At 47.0% G+C, this 27,683-nt stretch overlaps 2 protein-coding genes across 3 annotated transcripts; one reads left to right on the top strand and one right to left on the bottom strand.

Annotated features, from left to right (window-relative positions):
• Positions 1–1,279: 1,279 nt before the first annotated feature.
• On the bottom strand, positions 1,280–2,996 carry LOC307079020 (urotensin-2-like; the record flags this gene model as incomplete). The annotated part of the gene is made up of 4 exons (XM_079741073.1): positions 1,280–1,393; positions 1,508–1,551; positions 2,026–2,151; positions 2,891–2,996. The coding sequence occupies 4 exons, from the start codon at positions 2,994–2,996 to the stop codon at positions 1,280–1,282; spliced, it is 390 nt and encodes a 129-aa protein (XP_079597199.1).
• Positions 2,997–4,815: 1,819 nt separating this feature from the next.
• On the top strand, positions 4,816–27,648 carry ccdc187 (coiled-coil domain containing 187). 2 transcript variants are annotated; one of them, XM_079741718.1, is made up of 13 exons: positions 4,816–5,063; positions 5,503–5,612; positions 13,443–13,505; positions 13,962–14,091; positions 15,216–15,306; positions 19,484–19,556; positions 21,575–23,032; positions 23,581–23,717; positions 24,915–24,974; positions 25,113–25,247; positions 25,449–25,543; positions 25,641–25,735; positions 26,365–27,648. In XM_079741718.1, the coding sequence occupies exons 2-13, from the start codon at positions 5,564–5,566 to the stop codon at positions 26,508–26,510; spliced, it is 2,532 nt and encodes an 843-aa protein (XP_079597844.1). In that variant the 5' UTR covers positions 4,816–5,063; positions 5,503–5,563; the 3' UTR covers positions 26,511–27,648. The 2 variants fall into 2 exon arrangements, with proteins under 2 accessions (XP_079597844.1, XP_079597845.1); XM_079741719.1 differs by lacking the exons at positions 24,915–24,974; positions 25,113–25,247; positions 25,449–25,543; positions 25,641–25,735; positions 26,365–27,648 and adding an exon at positions 24,707–24,906.
• Positions 27,649–27,683: the final 35 nt, after the last annotated feature.

The following is a 27,683-nucleotide window of genomic DNA, read 5'->3' on the forward strand; positions in this document are numbered from 1 at the left end:
TTTTGCTTTCGTTTTCTTTCTTACCCTTTCTGGTTTGTAAGTTTTATTTTTGTAATTGTGCATGTAGAAGCGTCACTGACTCGATGGATATGTAAAAAAAAAAAAAGATTTCAGCTGCTGAAGCCATGCAAAACGTTTTTGAAATGCCCTTAAAATATGAAATATGTTTTCTGAATGCTTTATATTCTTTCTGCTGTAAAATAATAAAACAAGAAAAAAATGAAGAAAATTCTTGAACCGAGTTTCATAACGTCATTTTGTTTCCTCTACTTTACAAAAACAAAAATAAAGACATTTAGTCATTTTGTTTGCTATAGAGAACATTACAATCAAGCTTGATTGATGATTCAGAACTACAAGGTTATTCAACACCAAGATCCAAGGTCTTATATGTAGCTGGGACAACAATGAGTTTAAAGTCTCCTGTTGGACTGGTCAGCTGTGCATTTTGTTCATCACTAAAGATAACATTGACCCAGTCTGAGCCTGAAATGGACCCCTCGTGTGCAGATCAGCATCAAACTAATGGATTAACACACACACTCCAACTCAAAAGTGGTTTACTCACATTGCATCAGAAATCCCGTAAGTGTTTATATTCTGAACTGACCTCTACACACAAGTTGGAGTAGGAAACAGCTGTATCCTGAGATGGAGCAGAGTTGTGTGTTTGTGTGCGTGCGTGTGTGTGTAAGTGTGCGTGCGTCTGTGTGTGAGTGTGTGTTTGTGTGATCCAAGATGCAGACCCAAGGACTTTAGCTAGAGCTTAAACCACACTTGAGCGTTTAACCTTTTATATTTTTAATGATATCTTTTTTTTTCACAAATGGACCATTGAGCCCAATGATTTCATTGGTTGACCTTTGATATTCTCTTGATACAGTCTTTTACTGCGAAAAAAAAAGGTATTTGGTACTCAAGTAAAGAAAAGTTATCCATGCATGACTTTTTTTTTCACTTTGAATTTTTATGTGGGACATTTGGCAAACATTAACAGCAAGGTGTGCATACAAACACATAATTAAATACATGAAAATAAATTATCTTAAATTCATAAAATAACAGAAAGTTCTTATGAAAACATATGACAGTGTCTTTTCATAAAGGTGTGTTTGTGTGTGTGTGTTTGTGTGTGTCAAGAGGATTCTGTGGGTGCAAACAAATGCGATTGTTTAGTGCGAGCCCAGTCATCAAGAGGCCATGTCCTCAGTGACGTATGAGATGGACTAGTACTGGATTCAGTAGTACTATCGAAGCAGTAGTACTGGACACAGTAGTTCTAGACGCAGTACTTCCAGAAGCAATCTGTGTTCCCTCCTCTCTTCCGGAACTGTTTCTTGATGCCCAGTAAACGACTGAAGGGATTAAGGAGACTTTGTTTCTCCAACATGACCTGTGGGAAACAAGACAGTTGGCAAGTGAGAATCACACATGTTGATTGTTTCTGGGCTACCATGTCGGTTTGTGTTGTTTTACCACTGCAGGAGAGAACCCAGAGCCCACCCACCTCTCGATTCATCCCTCTGGGCAGCAGACCGGTTCCTCTGATAGCTTAGCACGACACAAAAGACACAAACAGCAGAAAATGTCTGGGTGTTGTTGAGGATTATTTGTAGTCGTTTGTTTGTTTGCTGTGTGATATACATGCAGTGGAAATGAACAGGATATTATACACAGTTGGAGCATGGGGATCTCTGCAGTGGTTTATATGGATGTGATGTTGTCTGCGATAACACGCGTGTGTATGTGATGTCTGCGATAACTTGTTTGTGTGTGTGTGTGTGTGTGTGTGTGTGTGTGTGTGTGTGTGTGTGTGTGGTGAGAATTTAATATGTGTGTGCATACACACATTTGCACCATCTTTGTGCGTATATGCATGTCTTTGATTTTGTGTGTGTCTCATATGAATGTTGTGTATTTCTGCAAGCTTATTTGTGTGAGTGTGTGTGTTTCTTTGTTTTTGTGTGTGTGACTATTGTGTTCATGTCATGTGTGTGTGTGTTTGTGTGTGCTGTGTATCCACACCTTCTCTGTTAAGCTCCGAGGCCAGCAGGGAGGCGTATCGGAGGCCCGTGGGGTCCTGCAGGGGGAAGGTTTGTTCGGAGAGGGAAAGCTCGTCCAGACCACCGACTCCCTGGTCCTCCACTGATACTGACCACAGCCACACACACACACACACACACACACACACACACACACACACACACACACACACACACACACACACACACACACACACACACACACACACACACACACACAACACAAACACACACAAGGCAAGGAACACATCACACCCCAATGCTAAAATGGATAAAGCAATACATGGAAGTAGCCATGGAAAACAGCAAGGTTGTGAGTTTGCGACAGTCATAAGTGTAAAGAAATATGGTGTTCGTATAGTGATGGGATGATCTGAGTACAGGAGAGGGCTTCCACTGTGCCTGCCACTGGATGTGAGTGACATCTCGACTTCCAAAAATATAAAAGTCTAGCCATGGAGAAGTGAAATACTACATAACACAGTGGAGGCTTGGATGCAGTACACTGTACATCAGCAATAGGCATAGTTCAACAGTGACATATAGTTTAGGCCTCTATCCTCCTATAGGTTAATTAAGTTAATGTTTACTAGAACTCTTACTGGAACTCTACTACAGCTATTATTTATGTGATAGTTACACAACAATGATGAAACGCTAAACTCTTCTTTTTTTTTTCCAGTTAATAACTTCAAACTCTTTTCCCCCAGATCTCATGTCCCCCGTTAAATTGTACACATCATTTAATAGCCCCACTTTAATTAACCAAAGTACTAAACAAGAGATTTACTGCCTCCTCCCAAATGTATCACCGGCGTTCTGTCACACACAAATTACTTTCCACTTACCGGGGCCCGAGTAGGGCCTCTCAGCCGAGTCTGTGATGGGATGGGCCCACAGGGGCCCGGAGGCCACCAGCAGGAGGGCCCACGGAAGGATCTGGCGGCACATCATTGCTCTGCAGGGAGCTGTTGCTGCTGATGCTGATGCTGCTGCTGCTGCTTCTGTTGTCTGATAGCTTGAGTCTCTGAGACTGTGGAGCTCTGCTCAAAGACACGCTGGGGGGTTCTGCCAGGGGGGTCAGGACGAGTCTTCTTCTGCATGTTCTGAGGACTCCCAATCTCTTGTTATATATCCCCAGCCCTGTGACCCCCACCACCAACCCCAACCTGAAACCAATAGTACGCACACACACAGACGCTTTGGGGTCCCAGCAGGTGTCCCCGCCTTCCCAGATGCCTGGCTCGGCGATGATGAATCAACAGGCCAGGTGAATTATGGGCGCCATAAAAAGAACGAGTGCTGTGATCCATCCTTCAAGGCCAAAGTCGTGTTTTACTGGACGTTTTTTCCTTTTATTGGCTGTTTCAAACGAGTGCGTAAGAAGAGGTTCAAACCGGAGGGCTTTGGATGCGTCTCTCCTCCGCGACGCTGACGGGAGCAGGTGGATCTTACGAGATTACAGGGAGCTAAATGTTTTTTATTATATGAATTCATTAACTTCTAATGAAGGTCTGAGTAAGGAGGAAGAAGACGCAGTGTGGCATGAGTCGTGGTGTGTTCATTCAAAGTCATTTAAAATGCAGCCTTTATTTTGTACGCTGAACAGGGCTATTGGATTAGTCTGTAAGCCATGTGACATTTGGAGTCGATTGGAAACAGCTGTGAATGTGCCACAGTCCACCGGATGGGTCTGATTGATGCCCCGTCACGGTTCAGAGGCCTTGTTCCCGAGTGAGACGATGTATTTCAGCCCTCACTTCCCCTTAGATCCGCAATAAACTCTGCTTTTATAGGTGGCTGTATCAAGGCCGGGCTGTGCCAGATGAGGCGCTGCCATTGGTTGGGCCGCTGAGCAGGTAGGAGACGCTGCTTTGGTCATCACACTGCTAAAGGTGTGTTGGTTGTTGTATATTTATTAGGGCGGCGGTGACGTGGCCGCGTCCTGCCCGGTAGGATAATACTGGTGCAGAGGCGACAGTGACATTTGGTTTAATGGGGAGATGGCCAGACACCGTTATGTGTTGCTGTATTTCAACCAAAGCAATTAAGATTTATCCTCTGTGCTCGTGGTCTAGGGGGCGTGTCCTTCGGCCCATTTCCAAGTCACACATTTCAGCCACCCCACAAATGTGTGTAACATCAAAGACAATTGAAGAAAGCATCGTGAATTGTATTATTGTTTTACAGTTTTGTTCATTAGTCACATTCTTTTAAAGGCTCTTGTGATACTAACATTTGCCAGCAGAGGGACATATAAGTTTGTAAAAATTTCTGGAATAAGTTGTAGGCCACTTTACGTATGCAATCGCCAATCAAACGGTCTTGTTGGTAATATAAATCCTGCAAAAAGTAGAATGCAATGTAAGATAGTATTAAAAAAGCAATCGAAAAGAAACAATGTCTGTATATAGCCTAACAACACAACAACTAAAGGATGTAGCTAGGAATGTTTGCAAACAACAAAAAATTAACATTTCTATATTATTATTAGTAGCATATTTTAAAGCTATAAATAAAACGGTCTGTAATCGATGTAGATGACATCCATCAACATTTTCCTTAACCTGATTAGTCCACGTCAAAAAACAACAACAACGGTGTTTTCGACTTTGTCCTGTGCATGATTTCATCCATATACGTTATACATTTGATCAACATTTTAGAACAATTAATTTTATTGGATGCAATTGACCCCTAAACAGAGCCCATTGGACAACGCCTACACCGGTTATAAGGCGGCAGTTCAGGAGGAAACAGTATGGGCTAAGTTTGTCCCTTCTCGGATTCCATCAGTCAGCGACGACCGACGGACTATTGTTTCATTGATGAAGTAACGAAGAAGGGGTCTAAATTACAATCGAAAACGATGACACGTCTTTAGTATGTTGTATGTATGTATTTTTTACTTTTGGGTGACCTTTACAGAGAGAGCGGAAGAACGAAAACTCAACCCAACAACTTTGCTGCAGCTCTGCGTGTTGTTGTGTTTACTGGTTGAGGACCGCCGCCTCTGTGCAGGTAGGACACAGCGCTCCTACTTTACTGTGCGCGCCTTATTGTTCACAGGATCAATCCGATATAACATATATGCTTTTGTAATGTACGAGCATTTTGCATTACCGGGGCGATTAATCCTAGTGTTTATAGCTGCGTTATAAAAACGCTGTAATAGCGTTGTGTTTTTGTGCAGTCTTAATTACAAGTTATCCCCTTTATTGTTGTTGGTTGTTTAAAAGAGTAGCATACAGTAGATAACTTAAGGAATCCATCTGAAATGTAATTTGTATGCGTATAACGTGTGTTATTGAAATGAATGTTTCATATTATATTTCATATTTAGTAACAACGTGTCAACAAGTAATAGATCATAACATAAATGAATGCAACACCGACGTTTCTGCTGTCTGGTCTGCAGTTGCGTTGCAATCCCTTCTAAGTGCTCCCTGCTGTCCTGAAGGTTTTCCGGTTTGGCCTGTGTTTTGTGGCAAGAACGACTGACTACTCTCCTGGGGACATCCATGGCAGAGCTGGAGATCGATCAGTCCAACCTGCCACGCGTCAATGAAGGTAATTTAAATAGTACACAGTCAATTTACAGAACAATGTGTATTAATATTGTAACAAAGGGTGTACGGCTTGAATAGTCATGATGTTGCTATGTCTGGCTGACCTTCCCTTCCATGGACGTGATGTAAAATTAAATGGCTCTGAGTGTGGAGCAGTCCCTAAGCCATGCGCCAGACAGGTGTGTTGTGTTGTAGGCTACATGTGATGTGTTCTGCAGATAATGACCTGGAATGCGACAGGCCTCCCAGAAACCGCTCTGGAATGTCTTCTGTGGCTTCTGTGTTTCTTTAAGACTGTCAGACCTCACTTTAATAACTATATACAAACATACATACACCCAAACATACACACAAATGTACATGCAAACACACAAACTTACCGACATACTTAAACAAATGAAGCACACACATTAGGAATAATGTTGCTTTGTGTGTGTAAAATGACAAAGTAAAATGACTATACTTGTTTTATTTGCTCACCTTCTTGATTAGTGATGTCTAATTCGTGTGATACCATTGTAAAGTTTGCATTCTCTCCACATTACCGCCACGTCCATGAGGATGAAGCCAGTAGCTCAGTGGTTAGCCATGTTGCGCTCCGGCAGAGCGGTACTGCATGTATTTTGTCATGGGAGATAACTCAGTGCTCCTGTACACAAAAGGCGCGCTGTGCAGCTCTGCAGGCTCACGCTTTATTAGGCTGCAGCCGGCGCACAAACAAAGGAGTCACTTGTGATTACAGGAGAAACCGGTCAATTAGGCAGCAGCTGCTCCTAAACTAGGTTGTCTGGCCACTGCCTTTCCTTCCTCTGATCATGCTTTGTAACATAAAGTGTTAGATTGGCCGTACGCTTTGGCATTCTTGTGTTTCTTTCTAGATAAATGTGGGATAATCGGGGCTCTAATTTGATTTCCCTAGTGGTCCCTACCGCGCGTCTCGCCTCCTCTTATCAACGCCTCCTAGAATGTGGGCCGAGATCAACTTGCTTTGTTTCCGCCCCTGCCTTATCAGTTCCTGTTGGGCTTTTCAGTGGGTGGGTGGGGGGGTCCGTGTGTGTTTCCCCCTCTTCTGGTTGCTCTGATAAATCCTGCAAGTCTTATCTCACAGTGGAATTCCCCCGCCCCCTCATCCTCCACCAACCCCCCGGTTCCCTCTCTCTCCTCTCCCCTCAGAGACAGAGACACTCCCATTCCCCCCTTACCCTTCCCTCTACCTTTTCCATGACAACGTGGTCCGGTTCAGAAACTGGCTGACCCGGTGCTATAAATAAAGCCCCCCACACCATGAGCTCCAGACTGGGTCTGTCCTGGTGAATGTGAGGAACAAGCAGTACAGTGCAGACAAAGGGTGTGTGTGTGTGTGTGTGTGTGTGTGTGTGTGTGTGTGTGTGTGTGTGTGTGTGTGTGTGTGTGTGTGTGTGTGTGTGTGTGTGTGTGTGTGTGTGTGTGTGTGTGTGTAAGATGGGGTAAGGGGGCTGCTGGCCTTAAATAGCACTCTTGTCATATTATGCCTACTTCAGTTAGATTTTCTTTGCAGCCTTTCTCCAGGGTTGGCGGTGATGGGGCTGAGCAGAGAGCAGAAATAGCTCTGGCACTGTTTGATTCTTGTTACGTGATTTGCATAATTTGTAATTGAGGTGCCTTGTTGTCAAGTCCGTGTTGAAATTTGACTTTCACATCTTCCTTGGAGACATCATTACACTCATGACTCTAAAGCAATCTCTGTCTTATGATGGCTGCAACAAGGATGTATCTTGTTTTTTGCTTTGGCCCACGCATTTGAAATAGAGCGCCATTTTAACCGTCCTTCACTTCGGGAGTTTTGGCTGTGAGGTCAGAGATGCAATGACTTCCTGCTCGCCATATGACCTTTAACCTTATTTTCCTGGAAGCCCTGCAGAGAGTTGAGGCAGCACAACATGTTGTAAAACAACTGCACCTCCAAGCTGCGGGAGGGGGAGGGTCCCTGGTCTGGTGCGCTCTTCAGCATGAGCTCTAGTCATCCATCTCTTGTGGGACAAACCTTCCTCTCTGCCGTGGTCAATTTTCGTTATCTGTTGTGTATAAGCTTATGGTGGGGGAATCCTTGAAAAAAAACACAAACACACACACACACACACACACACACACACACACACACACACACACACACACACACACACACACACACACACACACACACACACACACACACACACACACACCGCATGCTGTTGAGTGCCTTAAATCTTTGCACACCAAAAACCTGTTTGGCTAATTCTTTCTCCCTCCATATTCACACCCTAACCAGAGCATTGTGACTGATTAAATAACTGAGTGCTCAAAAACAAGTCGGCCCAGTAAGGGAAATGCAAAAACTCATTTAGGCTTATATATTTTCTTCTTTCATCTTTTCCCTTCTTCCTCACTGCAGCGTCCGGAGAAGGTTGAGCCCTGGAGAAAGCCTAGCCAGTAGTAAACTGGTTTCTAACAGTTGGTCTCCTAGTCCGATTAGGGATCCGGCTTTGGTACTAATCTCTTCTCATTGAGAAGAGAGACATAAGGTAGAATCTTTAGATCCTTGTAGTTGCCAGTCTTAAAGGTCTTCAACAGGTGTAAGTGCTTATGCGTAGTCTGTCCCTACGAAGGGTTAACTCTCTCCCGGTCGCCAGACTGGGGACTAGAGTCACATTCATGCTGTAACCAGACCCATTTCAATGGCTTATTGCTGTCTGGATCCCTATGAACGAGGACCACCGTGGACCCCACCTAGATGGCCCAATAAGACCAAACACAAACACACACATTCCTTTTCCTATTTTTCTGTCTCAACATTAACAACTCAGCCCGTTTTCAAAATAGTAAGTTGTTTTGTCTGAGTGTTCAGATGCTAGCAGTGTTGTTCCCTCACCTTCCTGTTTACACAGAGGGGTCAGAAAGGACCCTTCCTTATTTATGCCTCCACACAGACGCAGCAGAGAGCCAAGTCTCTGTAAACCCTAGGGGGCCGCGGTGCCTTGTTAGCCCCAGGGTGAGCTCAGGTATGAGGGGGCAACGGAGATTAGGTTCAGCTCAGTCATGACTAGAGAGTTCTTGGTTTCTCTTCATCTATTTTGCTATAAAGGGCAAGAGCAGTATATTTGAAGGCAACTTGTTTTATCTTGTTTTCATTATGAAGCATGCTGCTTGTGTATTAGCTTGTATTGTATTGCATTGTATAAGTTTTCTATGAAAGGGAATATTGGTTTTTAAGTTTTGGAAAACCTGCAGTGAAAATTAATTTGTATATTTAGCTATGCCTGCCAACCCATATTTAATCATGATCACTCTCTCTCTTACTGTTGCAATGAGGAGTGCCACAGAATGGTGGTTGATGGCGGTCTCTGTGGCTCTGTAGCGCAGCACAAGCACATGTGGTATGTGGATCTTCAAATTGAGTTATGGGCCCCCAGCCTCCAGAACGTCCCCACCTCTTACAAGGCGATAACTGAATCGGTGTGCTTGAAAACCATCTTGGTGCAGTGTAGACCACATTCCAGCAGCGACTGCCTGAGCGTTGTCTTAAAGCAGTGGTCCTCAACCTGGGCGTTTTGGGTCCCCTGAAATGCATATAGGGTCACAGGAGATTGCTGACATAACATAAGCGTTAGATATTTGATGATCCATTCTAGCAAACCTGTTTAGATGAATTTATATAAATCTTCTCTTTTAGGTTTATATAGCCACGCACAAACTACTTTTTTAAACTAATTATTTAGTATGTAGAATAGTGATGCGACTACGATCACCTGGGCATTGATATCCTCGGCAGATGTTGATTGGGTAAAAACTATTTGTGTGTAAAATGGTGCACAAAAGTAAAGTTGGGTTTACAAACATTTTCTGAGATAGAAATGGGGTCCCAGGCCAGAAAAGGTTGTGAACCCCGGTCTAAAAGGCTGCAAACTTTGCCCAAAGCTGGCTATTATGGTAATAGGATAAAATGTAATGGAAGGTTATGTCCGTCTTTCATACAGCATTTTGTGCAGTGTGGGTATGACAAAAGTCGAGAAGCTTTTGAAGCGTATTAGAAAAAGATGAACCTTGCGTGAGTGTGTGCGTGTGTCTTTGTACACGTGAGTGTGTGCGTGTTTGACAAAAGGGGGAGACGTATCAAATTACCATGTTGGAGGAAGCAGAAGAGGCCACGATGCTGGGATTAACCCGGCTCGTCATGTTGTGTTTGTAGACCCATTAAGCCCTACTGTAGACACTGCGTGCTTGTTGAAGCTCCGGCTCCTAATCCCTTTAAAACTCAAGAGCTCCACAGCAGCACGATGATTTATAAAATATCAGCCTGTCATACTCTTGACTTCATTAGTAGTACTTAGTGACAGGGATTGCGGTGGGATTAGCACAGTAGAAGCGATACTGTGTGTGTCCAAATCAGGCGACAGGTGGCCTGACTGGCGTGCTGGCCAGGCTGTCAATGTGTGGGAAAAAGTCATGGTGGAACTCACATGTTTTACAATGTTTACCTGGGGCCTGCTCTATGTAAGGAGCTTAGCGTTGTTTCATGTTTATTTAGTCAGTGTGTGAAATACGGGGGGGGTCCGGGGGGGCTGGACCACCCCCCCCCCCCCCGATTTACCAATGAGACCCCCTGAAAGCCTCAAAAGCAAAATTTGAGGGGTCTCAAATTTTGTCCAAAAAAAAAAGCATGTTTTATTGTCACTAATGGTCACTTAAATATTTTTAAGCTCACCATGTCTAGTATTCAGAATTCAAATCATTTATTCACAAATATGTTACTTTTTGCCAAGCGGAGCCAGCCTGACCTGTGTGCGTATGCAAATTAGCCATGTTCGCCAAACAGATGAAAGACGTAATGTTTAAAAGTCATACTAAAAACGGCTAGCAAGCGAAAGCTAAACCAGAGTGTATCACTCACACACTTAGGTCTATTCTAACTTAAGGTAAGAGGCTATCTTTTAAATCTTTGCAGTGAGTTGTGATGATAGAACTGGGACATAGGGTGCACTGTGCTGATGAGTGTGTGCGACTGTGTGCATGCATGTCCTTTCTGGCTTCGGCATACTGCATGGTTATGACGGCGTTGTGGTTGGTTGTGGTCCGACTGTGTGCGTGCATGCAAGAGCGGATTAACATGACCACGGGCCCTGGACAGAAACCAGCCATGGACCCCTACCAACACGCAAATACACGCACTAGCACACAAAATTTGGTTGCATATTATAACTCATGCGAGGGAGAGAGAGAGAGAGAGAGAGAGAGAGAATATCATCTAACCCCACACGAATTTCGTTAGTTTAAAATATAAAGCAGTGTAAAATATAATTTCCATGAGACTGTTCGGTCAGAATCTGACGGATCATCAGTAGTAAGTAAAGCATCCGTAACTTTTAAAAAGGGAGCCGTAAAGGAGACTTTTTTTTTTATTTTTTATTTACACATGTAGCCTATAACATCTTTCACAGGTTTGTTACATTAAATTTATTTTTAACACCGCCCAACGTAAAATTAGGACATCTTATTTTTACCATAGGCCTACATTTGTAAGAGTAAAAACACACTAAAGTTCATAGCAAAAAATAAATAAAAAAATATATATATATATATCAAGGGCCCCCCCATTGGCCAGGACCCTGGACATGTGCCCACTTTGCCCTTGTGGTAATCCTTCATTGCGTGCATGTCCTTTCCGGCTTCGGCCTACTGCATGGTTATGAAGGCGTTAGTGAAGCAGCCTAGCCTTGCAAGTTGGAGTAGGCCTAATTGTTTACGTGCATGCGAGAGCGAGAGAGAGAGCGCGAGTCAGAGAGAGAGAGCGCACCTGCCGTGGTGATGTTTGGCTTGTCGTGTAAAATGTTGTCAGCATCCGCCGTGGTCAGACGAATGTGCTTTGTGTATGTGTTCAAGGATGTATCTGTCTGATCGTATTTGCTGTAGATGGATGGTTAAATAATGTCACACGATCGGTCATACTGCAGGCTTTCACTCGCAAGTGCACCGATTGCGTGCCAGTCTCCGATAGGCCATATCTGGCATTTATTCAGTTGTTGATTGCTCTTCTAAGTGCGCCATATTGGTGCCAATTATTGTTGTGTTTGCATTGTAATGCACAACTTTGCCTCTCCTTGTTAAATATAAAACATCGTGCATCCAAACAACTTGAGCCAATGCAGCCTCCTATGTCAGTACTGTCATCAACAATTGTTGTGTGCGTGTGTGTGTTGTCATGGAAGCTATAGACTGATTGCTTGCATCCATGAAATATTGTAATGTTATAAGCCAACTGCATATTGAGATAAATTAGATCGGTATTGCGCAACAATCGGGGGATGGGACCCCCCGAGTATTGAGGGGTATTTCGCTCACTGTATTTGGTGTACTCTTGGACAGAGGATGTTGCTTGCTAAAAATTGAAATTAAACTTTAGCCATATATGTAGTGACAGTGAATGGTTCCGCCCCCAACTGTACTGAGCAACGTTCCTTTCCTTCTTTGTCAAAGTCCACACTTTGGTTTAGTTTGAACCCCTTTGTGCTTTAGTTTGAACTCCTTCGACAGCTGTTGTAACATAACATACTCTTGTGTGAAACAAATGCCTCCACCTGCCTTGGCCAACAGTTGTTTGGTAATAATGCTGACATCCCTCCTGGACCCTCACACCAAACAAAAGGTCTTGCTGGAACTTTTTGCTTTTAATATTAATGTCATCCCACACAGCTCTCAGCTTTGTAAGCAGTATTTTGCTGTTTTTTTATTTTAATGTGCAGCTGAAGTTGAGGCCTGCATTGCAGATCTACTAACTGACACAAAAGTGCACAGATGCAAGGAAGTGTTGACCGATAATTCTGGGTCGAATCCAGCCAATCTGTGACGTAGCTTCTTAAAACATCCAAAGCCAAAATACCAACTAGTCCCCAGTCGCGACGTCTGGCCGGCCAAGACTAAGGCTGCAGCGACTTTAGTGCAACCATGCATGCAATAACATGGAGGAGGATCAAGGTCAAAAAAGGCCCAAACACATCCTCTCTCACACACGCACACGCACACACACACAGACAAAGACACACACACAGACACACACACAAACACACACACCACATCCTCTCTCACAAACACACACAAACATTTACTTCCGATACCCACTCACCCACACACATATGCACATACACATACAGATACATACTGCATACTGTGGCACTGCCACAGCGCTTTAAATCTGACAACAGCTGCTGTCGCTATTAGGTTTACCATGATACCGTTCTGCTATCCAACACTTTCTTCCACCCCATTGAGCTCCAGAAATTCACCATTGCTTTCAAGTTATAACCAGTGAATGTGGATCAGTGTGGTAGATGAACCGTATTTATATACAAAAAAGGAGAATTATAGGAATTTCTGTCTGCCTTGCCGTCTAGATCTTCAAAACAGCCAATCGTAGACCCCGTAATTAATGGCTGTCTATTGTTTTTGCCCAAGGCAGGGCAGAGCGCGGTGCCAGACGGTTCCCTGCCCACGGCCTCAGTGTTCTCTTCCAAACTCTCCTCTCTGGGCCTGGCTGGGGCCCCAGGGGGGCGACCAGGCCTGGGCATTGTGCTGGGACTTTGTAGTAGCACAGCTCTGTTTTGTCCATCAGCCAGTCACACAACCTATGTATATGGTTTGCTTGTAGCGCTAGGAAACAGCCCTGACGCCTTTAACTCCCAAGCAAAGCAGTGTGGTCTTCGTCATGTTAATGATGACGCTGGAAGTGAGCCAGGTGCAGCAGCTGTGTGTGCATTAAGGCCCTCCTTGGCGGGGTGTTGATGCACGCTCATGATAAACCTTGTGTTTCCGTCCATAGTGCGCCAGAGCTTTGCAGTGCGGGAGGACAGTGTGCTGGCCCACAACCTGCAGGAACAGGAGAGTAAGTATCCACGCCGTCGGAATGACCCTAGGACTCACAGCGTGGACTACTGTAATCCCCTTCAGGGCATTTATATTAACAAACATAAGGGTAAAGCAGGTCTATTTGAGGAATTGAATCAACACATTTTTAAGAAATCATATAACCCTAGGTCTCATACAAGGTATGGGTATAAACGTATTAAATTCTTCATCTCAAGCATATCTCTGTCCCATTGACCAACCTTCCTGTTACCTTCATTTAAAACCTCCATAGAAGTGACACAGAGTTCAAAATAAAAAACACACAAATTCTTGTGTTTTTATGAATATCTTTACTGTAGCAACAGTAATATATTGTTTCTCTTTCTTCTGGCAAGTGTACTAATTGTAAGTTGCGTTTGATAAAAGTGTCTCCTAAATGCCCTGCAAGTAGAGGTGAATGTGTGAGCACTGAGTGGCGGTGGTGTGCCCCCAGTCGAGCAGTACTACAGCAGCAACGTGCAGAAGAGCCAGCTGGTGCAGGGAGACATCCGCGTGGCCCGGCGGCTGCAGGGGGAGGAGGAGCAGCAGCAGCGTGCCCTGCTGCAGCACACCTCACGCCACCTGTGGGTACCCGCCGGCTACCCCGGCCAACACACGCCCCCAAACACAGCCTCCACCCACGTTCAGGGTACATCAGGAACCTCCAGGCTCGTTCTGGCTGACCGCGAGTCTCACTAATCAGACTTTAGATAAGGGTATCAGGTCTAGAGCCGAAGCGACACTGTATTTTAGGGGTCAATGCTGATAATGATATTAGGGGGTAAAGAAATACCGTTATCGATATATCGGCCGGTATTCAGAATATAGATATGTCGGCCGTTATTCATTTTATGTATTGTGGTATCCTGGGGTTGAGCAGCTCCTTGGGATTGGCTGCTTACCCTTCAGCATTGCTTCGGACCACAGCAACATCGCATTAAAACCATGAGCTCAAGGAACCAATTAAATGAATGGGGAGAAGCTGTCAGCACAGAATACGATGTATAATTGTTCGTGTTGGGAGTGTTTACCTGGCATTTTCATACCGGCAAACGTATATGCCGATACCATATATCTGTGATGGGCCATTATCGGCCGATAACTGGTGGGCCGATAAGTAATGGCCGGAGGGGCTCTACCCAAGTCTGATTGTTACACTTTCTTGGGCTTCATATTTGTTTTGACCAGCCACGTCACTGCAGGCGGGGATCTGTGTTTGCGTTATTGGCGATCACAAAGTCGGCAGGCAGTAGCTTACTGTAATAAAGTGTCATGTGTCAGGGTTTTAAAACGTGTAGACTGGCCGCTGTAGAAATAAACTCCAAAAAATCCTGTCCTGAGCTTCATGCACTCGAGCAAGTTTGTTTTCTTCAGTAGAATATCTCAGATAGAAACATGAAACCGCCTGTGACTCCTCTCCTCAATCTCTGGTACCCGGCTCAGGCTCTGTTCCATCTCCCGCAGTAGTTGGTCTATAACATAGTAGGACTGATCCCAGATCCTAACCCTTACCACACACGCATAGCTTTAATTAGTACATTACTGTTAGTTGGGTTATTATTTAACACAGAACGTAATGGATTCATACTATATCACTATGGACATTGTGTGTCTAAGTGTGTGGTTGTGTGTGTCATGGCTTTGTAAAGAGGACTGACCTTCATTAACGTCTCAACATTAACCTCTGCATGTGGTACTCTCCCCCCAGGGAGGAGCAGGACAGCGAGTACGCCCGCCTCATCCAGGAGGAGCTGAGGAGGTGCGCCGAGGAGTCGCGGAGCAGGGAGCAGGAGGATGAGGTGAGTGCTCTCCTCTCCTCAGGCCCACAGGAGCCTCACATCCCCCCTCCTCCTCCTGCTCTCTAAACGTTATGACAGAGCGCTGACCCGGGTACCTAGCCCTGGCAAGGAGGTGGCAGCCGGGTAGCAGCCAGGACCACCGTCCCCTCTGTACTTACGTGGACATTATCCAATTACCCGGCAGTTGGTGTAGCAGCGGCTCGTCTATGCCTGGACGCAGGGGGGGGGGGGGGGGGGGGTTTTAATGAGCGGGGCAGCGGCCGGTCGCTGAGTGGTGCTCTGGGCCCTGGGCTCGCCGTCCTCCGCCTGAGAGCACAGGAGGCCCGTTTGCACGCAGTCAGCGGTTAAACACGGCCGCCGCACGCCGTCAGCACCGCTACATCTGGATGAACACTCACTGCACTCTCTCGGCTCGCTAATTGGCTCCAGACGTGCAGTGTCAGATCTAAAGACAGCGAACCCCCCCCCACAGCGGGGGGGGGAGAACGTGCACGCTCACATGCACTCATGTACTCATGATGCGTGTAAGTTGAGGTAATAACTCGGCTGGGATTTCTAAACACTTTCCTCTCTGTACATTTTGGTGAGTTGTGTTTATTTGTGCCGGGCGATTATAAATCTCAGCAGGGCTGAGTTTGTATATCTGGCTTGGGGTGGCTGCAGGCCAGGGTTTTCTTCTCTTTCCTTTCTTCTTTTGTAAATAAAGCAAACAGTTCATCAGCTTACTGTGGTGCAGAGACCTCTCAGATGTCCCTGATCAATCTCAGCTGTTTCACACCAACAGACACACACACACACACACACACACACACACACACACACACACACACACACACACACACACACAAAGGGAGACTCAGGCAGACCCCCCCATGCAAATCCCTAACCCCCATATCTGTTAAGATGTCTTTCACATCTAAAGAAAGTCCACTCCATTCTTTTAAACTCATTTGCATGAATAATAAACACTTTGCAGCTTCCAGTAGGAGAGGTTAGGAGAGCTATGTAGGGATTTGGAGGAGAAAGTGGTGACATCCGACCCTCCTACTTTGCTTCCCTGCATGGGTCTGACTCACAGGGGCCAGCATCATATTTTCCCTTCAGCCAACAGTCTCTTAGACGCTGCTGAGAGAGAGAGAGAGAGAGAGAGAGAGAGAGAGAGAGAGAGAGAGAGAGAGAGAGAGAGAGAGAGAGAGAGAGAGAGAGAGAGAGAGAGAGAGAGAGAGAGAGAGAGAGAGAGAGAGAGAGAGAGAGAGAGAGAGAGAGAGAGAGAGAGGAATGCATGCCCTGGACAAGACTGGAGATCATACCAGAGCTCCCAGCCGTTGGCCTGCAGTGTATTTTAAACCCAACAAGACGGCCATAGCGTTGTAGGAACGGGGTCTGCGTGCACAGACGCCTCTAAGTCCTTCCCCACCTCCATCCCACACCCACGTAATGATGCGATCATTTAAGTGAAGGCCTTGGACCCAGATGTGATAAAATAAACATCTGGCCTGCGGTGAGCATTAAATAAGTGGCTCCCCGTAGGAGCTGGCTTTAATTACTGAACAAACGGAGACCAGCCCGTTGTTCCCCTCTTCTGCTGCTTTAGTCCCCTCAGTCCTGTAAAGGGCCATATCCCCAAGGTGCTCAGACCGGCTGGGCCGACCTGCCACGGCAAGCTGCTCCTCCCCCCCCGCTCTCCTCCCCTGCTCTCCCCCTCTCACCCCCTGCTCTCCTCCCCTGCTCTCCCCCTCTCACCCCCTGCTCTCCTCCTCTCTCCCCCCCTGCTCTCCTCCTCTGTCCTCCTCTCTCCTCCCCTCTCCCCCCTGCTCTGCTCCTCTCTCCCCCCCTGCTCTCCTCCTCTCTCCTCCTCTCTCCTCTCCCCTCCCCTGCTCTCCCCCTCTCACCCCCTGCTCTCCTCCTCTCTCCCCCCCTGCTCTCCTCCTCTGTCCTTCTCTCTCCTCCCCTCTCCCCCTGCTCTGCTCCTCTCTCCCCCCCTGCTCTCTTCCTCTCTCCTCCCCTGCTCTCCTCCTCTCTCCTCTCTCCTCCCCTGCTCTCCCCCTCTCACCCCCTGCTCTCCTGCTCTCCCCCCCGTTTGCCTCCTCCCCCCCTGCTCTCCTCCTCTGTCCCCCCTGCTCTCTCCCCCTCTCACCCCCTGCTTTCCTCCTCTCTCCTCCTCTCTCCCCCCCTGCTCTTCCCCCCCCCCCCGCTGAGCAGGAGGCTCGTGTTGTGCTCCTCATGTTTGAGGTTCTTCATCAGCAACAAATGTCAAACCCACACATGTCCCCCCCGTGGATCAGGCAGCTGCTGATAGAGGAGGTGGTGGGTGGTGGTGAATGGTGGGCCTTATTATCACTAAATGATTCATCGTCCTCTTAGTGTTTTTAATTAATTGTGTCACTCGTTAGAACGACCATGAGCAGTGAGCAGTGATGAGTGAGTACTTTTAGCTTTATCTCCGGCCGTCCACTTGAACTCATTGGCGTGAAGTTCTTCTGCACAATCCCAGTGTATCATTATGTTCTATTTCCAGAGCGGATTATAGCAGGCAGAGGAAGAGTGAGGGGGATACTCCCTTTTAACGTGCACTAGTAGGAGGGGCCGGGGGGGTTTAAATACAGTGGGACCTTTGTACCACACACAGACTCAGGCACCTCAACACGACAAGGTGTCACCTCAAACGAAACAATCCTGCTTCTTATTTCTTTTTTTTTTACGCCCTGCACTTTTGGATTTAAGGGCTCCGCATGACGGAGCTGGAGGAGAACAGCCAGTCTCTCTCTCGCAGGCCTCCTCAGTCTAGTAGTTTCCATTGAGTAGGCCCTTGAAATAGCCGGCAGCCACACAGAGCACGGTTTATTCCAGCCAGAGTGTAGAGCGCCACATCAGACCACAGAGGCAGCGGCCGTCAGCCAGAGCTGCCCTGACTCCAGCAGCCGTCTCTCTACTGGCACCTTCTGTCTGCAATGCGACACACACACACACACACACACACACACACACACACACACACACACACACACACACACACACACACACACACATACACATACACACACACACACAAACATTTTTGTGTGTGTGTGTGTGTGTGTGTGTGTGAGTGTGAGCCAACAGAGCGGAGTGCATATGATGAATGGTATATGTTTTTCTTTTTAATATTGGATATGTAATGCATATGTTTACATGCATTTTCATAATGAAGCTTGAAAATACCTTATTTGTTGCATATAACTCACTTCCAATTCTGACCGGGTTCGGTTGCCATTGCTTACAAGAATAATAATAATATTGATAATACATTTGATTTATAGCACCTTTCCCAAATCCCAAGGCGCTTCACGGTGTTGAGGAGAAACAGAAACAAGAGCAGAAAGACAGATGATGTACATTACAAATGGAACAGATGGTGTAATGGGTTATAAATGGATCCAGTGCTGGGAAAGGAACTTGATGTATGTAGTAGATAACTCAGATTTGTTGCCCAAAAATACTTTATTTTGTTGTCAGAGATCCGGAAACCTGCCGAAGAAATCTGAGCCGTTCGTTCAGGAAACACCAGATCAATGTCTTTCCTTTTCAAATCTCAGTCATGCATTAAGAGTATGCCAAATACTTTTTTTAATGATCTTAGCATTGTGTTATAGTATATGTTATAGTTGTAAGTGTCTCTTAAGAGGTGGAGGGATGAGCTGAGTGTGTTGGAGTGTTGTCGAATTGGAGTGATGACTCTTAGTGCTCTGCATGCCCTGAACGCTGTAAACATGAATCATTGTACAACATGGTGGAAGACTTCAAAGGAAGCAAAGGCACATTGTTTTGTTTTTTATTTCAATGTTATATTAGACTGAAAATGGTTCACAGCAATTTTTGGCCAACAAATGTACTGTTGATCACTCAGAAGTATTCACTTTATTTAAGGCAGAGCACAGTAGTATTTTACACATCATTACACTGCCCTCTTGTGGTGCTCAAAAGCATTGGGTTTGGCCCATTTTATACCACCGTAAGACATGAACTCACTGAAAGGAGAACAGGTCTAGCCGGTTATACCATTTTTCCATAAACCAACTTTAAATAGGTCAGCGAAGAACTATAATTGTAATTTATAAATACGCTGGTATGTGTGGCCCAAAGGGGTGTCACATGGTGTTGTGTGTTTTTCACCTCTGACATCACCTCCTCTCCACAGGAAATCGCCAAGCGGATCCAGGAAGAGGAAGAGCAGAGGGCGCGAGGAGGAGGGCAGGAGGAGCTCAGCGATGGTATGGAGACATAATATATCTCTCATTGTTCTGCTTGGTTGTTTATTTCTGGTTTGTTCAGTTTAAAGGGTTCGAGAAGGGGGAGCCTGAGAAAGGGGCGAGTTCACTACCCCCAACATTGCACTTTTCAAAGGGTGGCAAGGAGTGCTGTAATCTGTGATGGAAGAACAATAATACATCTTTCACCTTTTACTTTAAAGATGAAATGCAATCAAGTGGTAATCCTGAATGAATCTCTGATATTTGAGGGTTTTAACCAACTACAGTTTAAAGGGGACATATTATGAAAACAACATTTTTTCACGCAACTTTTCCTGGGATTTGGGGTGTTGTTTTGGGTCTCTGGTGCTCCCACACACATACAAACTTTGGAAAAGGTCTGTACATGATTTTTTGACTGAGATATGCCTTTCTGTACCCTGCCTACAGTTACCAAACGAGCGAGTCAGTTTCGGTGCCCCCTCCTGCGTAGGAAGGGGGCACATTTGAATATTACCTCCCACTTCCCCACCCCCCTCCAATCAGAGCATAGCTAAGATTTTGTGGACCAGCAGCGAGCGCTGGGCAGAAATGTTTGCGCATTTCAGAAGCAGGGATATGGTGCGTTCAAATCACTGGAAATTATGGGTAAAACATTTTCGCAACGTCGGAAAGTTATCGTGAACGACACCTCATGACGCCCTTATGATTCTATTTCCGTTCGGCACCTTGGGCCAGATTTTGTTAACAGAGTTGCCCAGTTGGTTACGTATGGCTTACTAGTGACGCGCATAAACATGGTGGAACATGAACGTTTTACTCTATATGAAAGAATCAACCATCATATCACATACTTTATTATTGAGTGACGTTGTAACCGTCTGTTGGCATTGACTTTGCTCAGTTGTAAACATTGTGTAATGTTAAACCAGCTCTAGATAAGGGCAAGTGTTGCCTTCCATACAGTGGCAATACTGTGTGTGCTTCTCATAAATAAAAGCAAAAGGATAGTAGGTGATTAGGTGAGTAGATTCCCAACGCAGTGCACATGAACGGACGCTGTCGGGAGGACGCGTAAGCGTGAGCGGCGTCACTGGCGAGCCGTCTCGTTATCACCAGGAAGATGACCGCGCCTATATTCTATCCAAAAATAGATGTCTAATTTGACATTTTGCCATGTGACTGCCTAGTAGGGAGTCCGGCGGATCTGCCGGATTGCCGCTGAAGCTCTGGCAGCAGTCCGGCAGCTCCGGCGGAGAAAGGGATTGTACTCCGGCAGCTCCGGGGGGTGAGCTTCGACGGCAGTCTGGCAGCTCAGCTCCAGGAGCTTGTGATATTATATAGAATATTATATAAATACCTATTTATTATATTATATTATTATCTTATTACATTATATAGATATAGAGCTCCGGGAGTCAGCAAACGGCAACAATCACTTGTCCTCCATGCTGTGGTTCAGTCTGACAGCTCATTGGTCAATGGGCAGCAGCTCATTTGCATTAAAGCTACAGACACCAGAAACAGCGCATTCTGAAGGGACTGAAACAGAGGGGAGTAGCGGTAGGCAAGATTTTTTTTTTCCTAAAACCTATTTCATAACAGCTTCAAAAACATGTTTTCTGAAACTCATATTCTATCTTTACTTGTTGGGAAAACACCATAATATGTCTCCTTTGAATATGGCAATGGAAGACATGTGACCACTATTAATTGTTGTTGACATGAGATGAACCTTTGCTCCTATTTGCTCTCTCTGCCTTGCCTCCACCACTATCCCTCACCCTAAAAACAACACGAGTTCTGCAGTAGGCTCACAATGTTATTGCACTTTTAAAGGTTATGGTTATGAACAGGAAATAATATCAGTTCAGTGTGCTTTCTCTTCTGTTCTTATCCAGCCAATGTTGGGGTTATTAAATTGCCAACAGCGGTAATCTATATTACTGTCACTGAAATGTTCGATCCATTGCACTTGCCACTAACCTCCCCCAACACCTTCCCTTGCCTTTTTCTTTGCATGTGTGGCTTAACTTAAGACGAGGACAGCAGCCCTGCTGGGCCATCATCTCCATGCCAGCACACGCATGGCCGCCTCTCTCCTCTAAAGCCGCAGCCAGCCGCCACCAGGGGGCAGTATTCCTCCGCTCCGTCTCAGTCAGACCCCAGGGAAGCTGAGAGTCCCAGGAGGGTTTTTCCTCTAACAGAAACAACTCCATGGCCAAATGAAGGACAGCGGGGGGGCGTCAGGCACTCCAGAAATGAGTGGAGGCAGTGTCTGAGAGATGACTATGAGGGCTCTGACGTGGTCTTCTACGAGGCGTCAGACGACCGGCCCCGGCGGTCCCACCGGAGGGCCGACTCTGCCCCGTGTCGGCCCCGGGTCTCTGCACGCGAGGCGCCGACGCACAGGAAGTACAGAAGCCTTCAGGACGACCGCAGCGTGAGAGAGGAGGAGGAGGAGGAGGAGGAGGAGGAGTACGGCCTGGCGCACCGCAGCGCACCGGACGCCAGGCAGCCGAGGATTCGGGAATGGGAGCGGCATCCCGGAGAGGAGAACGGCGGTCGTCACGGAGACCGGGACGGCGAGGCTGAGCGTAGGTCAGCGAGGTGCAGCCGCAGCCAGTCGGTCCGGCTGTCGGACAGACGGCGGGACTCGGACGCGCCCAGAACCTGGTCTCCCAGGGAGACGCCCGACCGACACGTGCGCTTTCAGGACGAGCGGCGCAGTGGGCTCCTGAGCGGTCACCGTGACAACAGCAACAGCAGCGACAGCCGGGTGTGGGAGATGCTGGGCCAGGTCCTCAGAGAAAGAGGCGTGGTCGTGCGTCACGGCGTCCACAGGCCCCCGCAGCAACCCCCACCTCCCGCCACGGGGCCTCAAAGCCGGCACAGCGAGGTGCATCGTGGGAGTGAGGCCTCCCACGGGGGCCCCCGCCCACATCAGAGGGCCTTTGAACGATCCTCCTCCACCCGGCACCGTTACCATGGCGGCGGCCGGGAGCGGAGGAGAGACTCCTCGAGGACGTGGAGTGACGGCGACCACAGGGACAACCAAGAGAGGCGAGATGGCCGCCCGGCCCCCGCGCAGGACGGGGGCGTGTGGCGTTCTCCAGGGGGCGGCAGAGAGCCGGAGCTGGCCAAGAGGGAGGCGGGCGGTGGTAGCAGCAGGTGGTGGAGGGCAGAACCCAGACCCAGCCGGGACGAAGAGGAGGGGCATGATGGGGAGGGCTCCACCCCCGGCCACCGGGTTAGGGTTAGCCGCAGTACTAGCGAGCGCCGGTATCGGCGCAGGGGGGCAGCAGAGCCGCGGTGGGAGGAGGAGGAGAACAGGGAGGAGCTGAACCGGGAAGAGGAGGTGAACAGGGAGGAGGAGGTGAACCAGGAAGAGGTGAGGCGGGAGGACGAAAGGCCCCGTCTGAGAGTTCCTCAGCGGAGCCAGAGCATGAGCACCCGTGGGGTGTTATCCAGGCTAGGGTGGAGGCCCACGGCGGCAGGTAACAACGCCCTCACCCCAAGTCCCGTTTCCGCCCCGCCGAGGCGTTTGGGGGGCCTCTGAGCCACCTCTCTGGGTCCTCTCGGCCAATCTACCCTCAAATCATCGGCACACACACAGACCCTCGGACTCTCTGTCTAGCATGTTCCTGGTGGTGGTGATTCCTCTCCTGGGTGATTCCTTCTTATCAAGAACCATGAACCTGCTCTGGTCTCCTTCTCCCTGGGCTCTACCCTGTCTTCATAGCTGATAGCTTCCGCCTCTATTGAATCCTGTTCTGTCTAGAGGGAATCACTGGCTGTTTTCTCTGCGTCTTCTGTGTGACCCCAATGCTTGGGAACTACTTACCACCTTTAATCAAACGGATTCATTATACCTGCAGGAATCTCTAGAAATAATCTTTATATTCCACTCTTTGGGTTTGATATTTGTCTTTGTTTCTTCATTCCTTCAAAATTGGACAGTTCTTCCCTTAAGCTCCTATTCATGCCCCTCACACCCAGATATGACCTCTGACCTCTGACCTCTGACCTGCTCTGGTTCCTCCAGGCTCCACGCCGCCACCCTCCCAGCCCAGGGAGGGCTGTCTGGACCTGGGGGCGCTGCAGCAGGTGCTGCAGGACCAGGAACTGGCCCTCCGGCTGCAGGAGGAAGAGGAGCGCCGCGTGAGGAGGGGTGTCAGAGAGGTGGGGGCGCAGCGGGCCAATAGTTCTGGCCGTTATTCTTTTAAGATGCCTCTAGGTAAAGCGACATTCATTTTAACCGCATTGTTGATTTATTTTTGACAACCGAGGATCATTTCAGTTTAAAAAGTCACAATAGGGTTTATTTTTCAACATGGTCAGTGTATATGTTGTAGGACACGGCGGAGGGCTATGGCTATTTTCTCAACACACTGTTCTCTTATTGCTGCCTTAGTGGCAAACGACATTCATAGACGTATACTTATTTCTCTGTTATATTTATCGATAGTCATTACTTATCTATTTGTACCTTGAGTAAACAAACAAACAACCTCATTAACGGAAATCTCCAAAACATGCAGGGCTGCACTGTTTGTATCCCTCTGCCTTATCCTATTTCTTACATGTTAAGACCTGTCCCGCATTTTGGCTCTAGTTGAACTGGCTGTGAAGAAGGCAGGGAGGGAGGGCTGTCATCACTGGCCTGGGTTCTACGTCAGTCAAGCTGAGCGCAGCAGATTGTAGATAAACCTGTCACAGTCTTTGCTGACTGCTACACTCCGCCCAACCCGGAAACTGTCTGTCACTACAAATGCACAAGCTAGGCAAGTTTATCTTTGATATCATGGAAACTACCACAAAGACAATGCAGCTAGGTCTATTTATAACTCATTTATTTCCCCGATGTCACATGGGGGCAACTACGAAGTGAAGCCTTTATTTGACAATGTCTTTTGTTAGTTAGAAAGAAGTATGATCTCTTAAGATCTTGTCAGCATTGGTAACGTGTCCAACACCAACACACTCTTTGTCCCACATTAGGTTTGTCTGGATCTGGTCCAATTAGACCAGTTGTTCTCAAACTTGTTTCGTCAGGCCCCACCTTGGGTCAAAATAAGTCTCATTTACAGCTGGAGTACTTTGCAAAACATTTCATTGGTATTAGATATGCTGTGTTTTTATACACTGTACGATTCTGCTTTCCCCCTCAGAATTATCCCTTCCAACCCATCTCCCTGCAGTGAACCTCACCCCACCTGCAGGACACTCTAGTACCCCTGCCCCCCCCCTTGCAATACCCCCTGCACCCCCCATTTTGAGATACTCTGCCCTAGATAGAGACAGAGGAACACTCGAGGGGCGGATTAAACAAAGAAGATGACTCGAGTTTGTAACCGTGACCGCCGTGTATTCCCCCAGACCGCTCGCAACTCCTACCACGAGGGGGACTTCAGAGTGGCCCAGGTGGCCCAGGACGAGGTAGGACAGCCACCTTTGACCCTCCGGCCCCATGTTTCCAGGCTCATCACAACAACCGCAATAATCTGGATTTCATAATCGTATCATGTCAACCTATTGTAACCTTGTGCTTTTCGATGTGCTGTTTGAATGACATAGGAAATAGCTAGATTTATGCAAAAACAAGAGATAAAATCGAGGAGGCGGTCTCGCGAGCTGGACGGCCCGGCGTCGTGGCGGGAGCACAGAGAGATGACTAGTCACCTTGAGAGGACGGCTCCCAGGGACCCCCAGGTAATGAACAAGACCTGTGTGGAGTGGGGAGACACTTTTCATGGATCTACATCCTGTGTGTGTCTGCACTGTGTGTGCGTGTCTGGTGTGTGGATGTTAATACCAGTATGATGGTAGCTGCTGCCATGGCTAGTCATTACAAAAACATGCCACCCTATAGACTCAGCTCAATGGTTTTCTAATAAGAGTCGGTCACTGCAGGGCCAGTGGAAAAGACGAGACTCAGAAGACCTGCCCTCCCCCACAGCGGAACACTCCCCAGAGAACCAGCTGCCCAGTCCAATCTCCGACCTGACGTAACTCACTCCCACCTGGAGCACAATGCTCCCTGTGTTTCTTATCACAGTCCAACCAGAGAGAGAGTGTGTGAATGACCTCGTGTCGGCTTTGCAGGCAAACCGTGGTGATCAGAAACATCGCCGAGGAGCTGGACCCCACCTTCAGGGCCCCGGGGCCAGGGGACCACACGCTCAAAACCGGGCCCGCAGGTACTGAATGTGACTCAGTTGGCAATAATGAGGTTGAATCATACACTGTCAAACAAATCGTTAGCCTCATAGGTCTAATAGATGAATAAGGATGATGTATTGTATATTTTGAATGTAAAAATAGCTGATTGGCTTAGGATATAGCCAATAAGGCAGAGTGCATCTGTACTAGCCAACGATATGGACACATTAATTAGTGTCCGTGGACGGGTTAAGCAAATGTGACTCCATCAACTTACACGCAACCGTTTTGAGGGTGTCTGTTAGCCTTCTAAGGAGTGTCGCGATTGTTTTAGATTTGTGCGGGGATCCATATTTGCCACATTGGGAGCAGGACTTGACTGGCCGCAAGGCACTAGGCTATCGCCGAAACTCGTTGAATATAAAATCCTTCATAGCTTTTTAATAAAATATAACTGTCAACCAGGACCTTGTAAAACACTGAATACAAAGATGAACTGGCTCCCAAGATCATAACAATGATTTTCTTCTATTACGGAGGTACTGAGGTCCCTTAAAACGGTGACGGGCCCTTTGAGGTCCACCTGCCGCCAACCAGCCAAACAGCCTCCCAGACAGAGTGGGGCTGACTAGTTCTAACCAGCCCCGCCACCCCTCTCTTTCCACAGGCCCGTCCTGTCCATCCGTCCCCGTCCCCCCCTCGGGCCCCAGCAGTGTGCTGGAGGAGCCCACCTTCATCCCGCCCACCAAGCGCCAGCCGGACAAGTCTGGGCGCAAACCCAAAGAGAAGAAGGAGAACTGCAAGCAGCAGTAGCCCCAACTGCGGTCAGCCAGGGCACCGCACCAAGAACACAACCAGAAAGAGGCCTTTGCAGGGACGTCAGTCACAGAGTTGCGAGCAGCAGCTCAAATAGACTGGGGTGTGACGTGGGGGAAGTGTGTCTGGAATAATCCGGAAGCTGGGTTTTATATTTTTATTTTGTTTTGCTGTCCCGGCTCGCGCGCACAATAAAGGCCAGAGCAGCAGAATGAAACGGAACTGTTCCTGAGTTCCTCTTCTGTGGAACGGACTGTTCTGGCAGCGCTGTAGGCACACGACTCTGCTGTACTCAGAAGGGAAGAGCTACAGCCTCTCTGTTCTTCGGTGTTGACGAGGGCTTTATTTAACTTGTGTATCTATTTTATTTCTTTTCTGTCTTTTATAATGTTTCTTTATTGCATGGGAGATATAATGTATGTATCTAAGGTTTGTAGATACTATTTCTCTATTAGTTGGTATGAGTGATTTACAACTGCTGATAAGCTGTAACTATAATGTCATGTCTCAAACTCACCTACCGCGGGCCAGCACAGCGTTTACAGCTGAATATGAGCGTTGTTGCCTTGCAGATTACTAGAAATGGCTGTTTATTGTAATTTATTGTAATCTCTAAATTATGTATTCTCAATTTACAGTATATGTCAGTAGCAACAACTATGTTGTTGTTTTAACATTCATCCGCCCATGTAGATACAAAAAGCTTATTTTCACAAATGCAAGACGATATGTTGATTACATTTATCACGTCGACTTTATAAATGTATTTGAGCAAAACAACTGGTGTTTTTTGGGGGAGATTGTTTTTGTTGCTGTTCGATTCTAAGCTTTTACGGGACCTAGTTTACTGTAATGTTGGTTGTTATATTCTAAACCGGTGGAAAGCACCCACAATGTCGCAATTGAATGTCAGAGGTTTCATTTAAGGTTACACCAACTGGAAAACAAACAGGAAATTCCACAAAGAAGGAATAAACAATTACTTGATTACCATTGCAGTAATTGGTAACGTTAGAGTGGTGACATCTGTTTGGGAAAGACAGACTATTCTAGAGTTTGAGTATCAATCCAACAATCTTTTAGGCTTCGTCAGACATTAAGGGTTTCAATAATGGTTAAACTGCAGGACTCCACCTTTCTACAAAACAAAACATAGCACTACTCTAACAA

Source organism: Pollachius pollachius (assembly GCF_949987615.1).
Source record: "Pollachius pollachius genome assembly, chromosome: 8".
Taxonomy (NCBI): domain Eukaryota; kingdom Metazoa; phylum Chordata; class Actinopteri; order Gadiformes; family Gadidae; genus Pollachius; species Pollachius pollachius.

Bases quoted from the DNA above. Each gene is read 5' to 3' on its own strand.
- ccdc187 (XM_079741718.1), top strand. From the start codon at position 5,564: ATGGCAGAGCTGGAGATCGATCAGTCCAACCTGCCACGCGTCAATGAA. The intron at 23,718-24,914 runs GTGGGGGCGCAG...GTATTCCCCCAG, and splicing joins TGAGGAGGGGTGTCAGAGAG to ACCGCTCGCAACTCCTACCA. The intron at 25,544-25,640 runs GTAACTCACTCC...TCGGCTTTGCAG, and splicing joins AGTCCAATCTCCGACCTGAC to GCAAACCGTGGTGATCAGAA.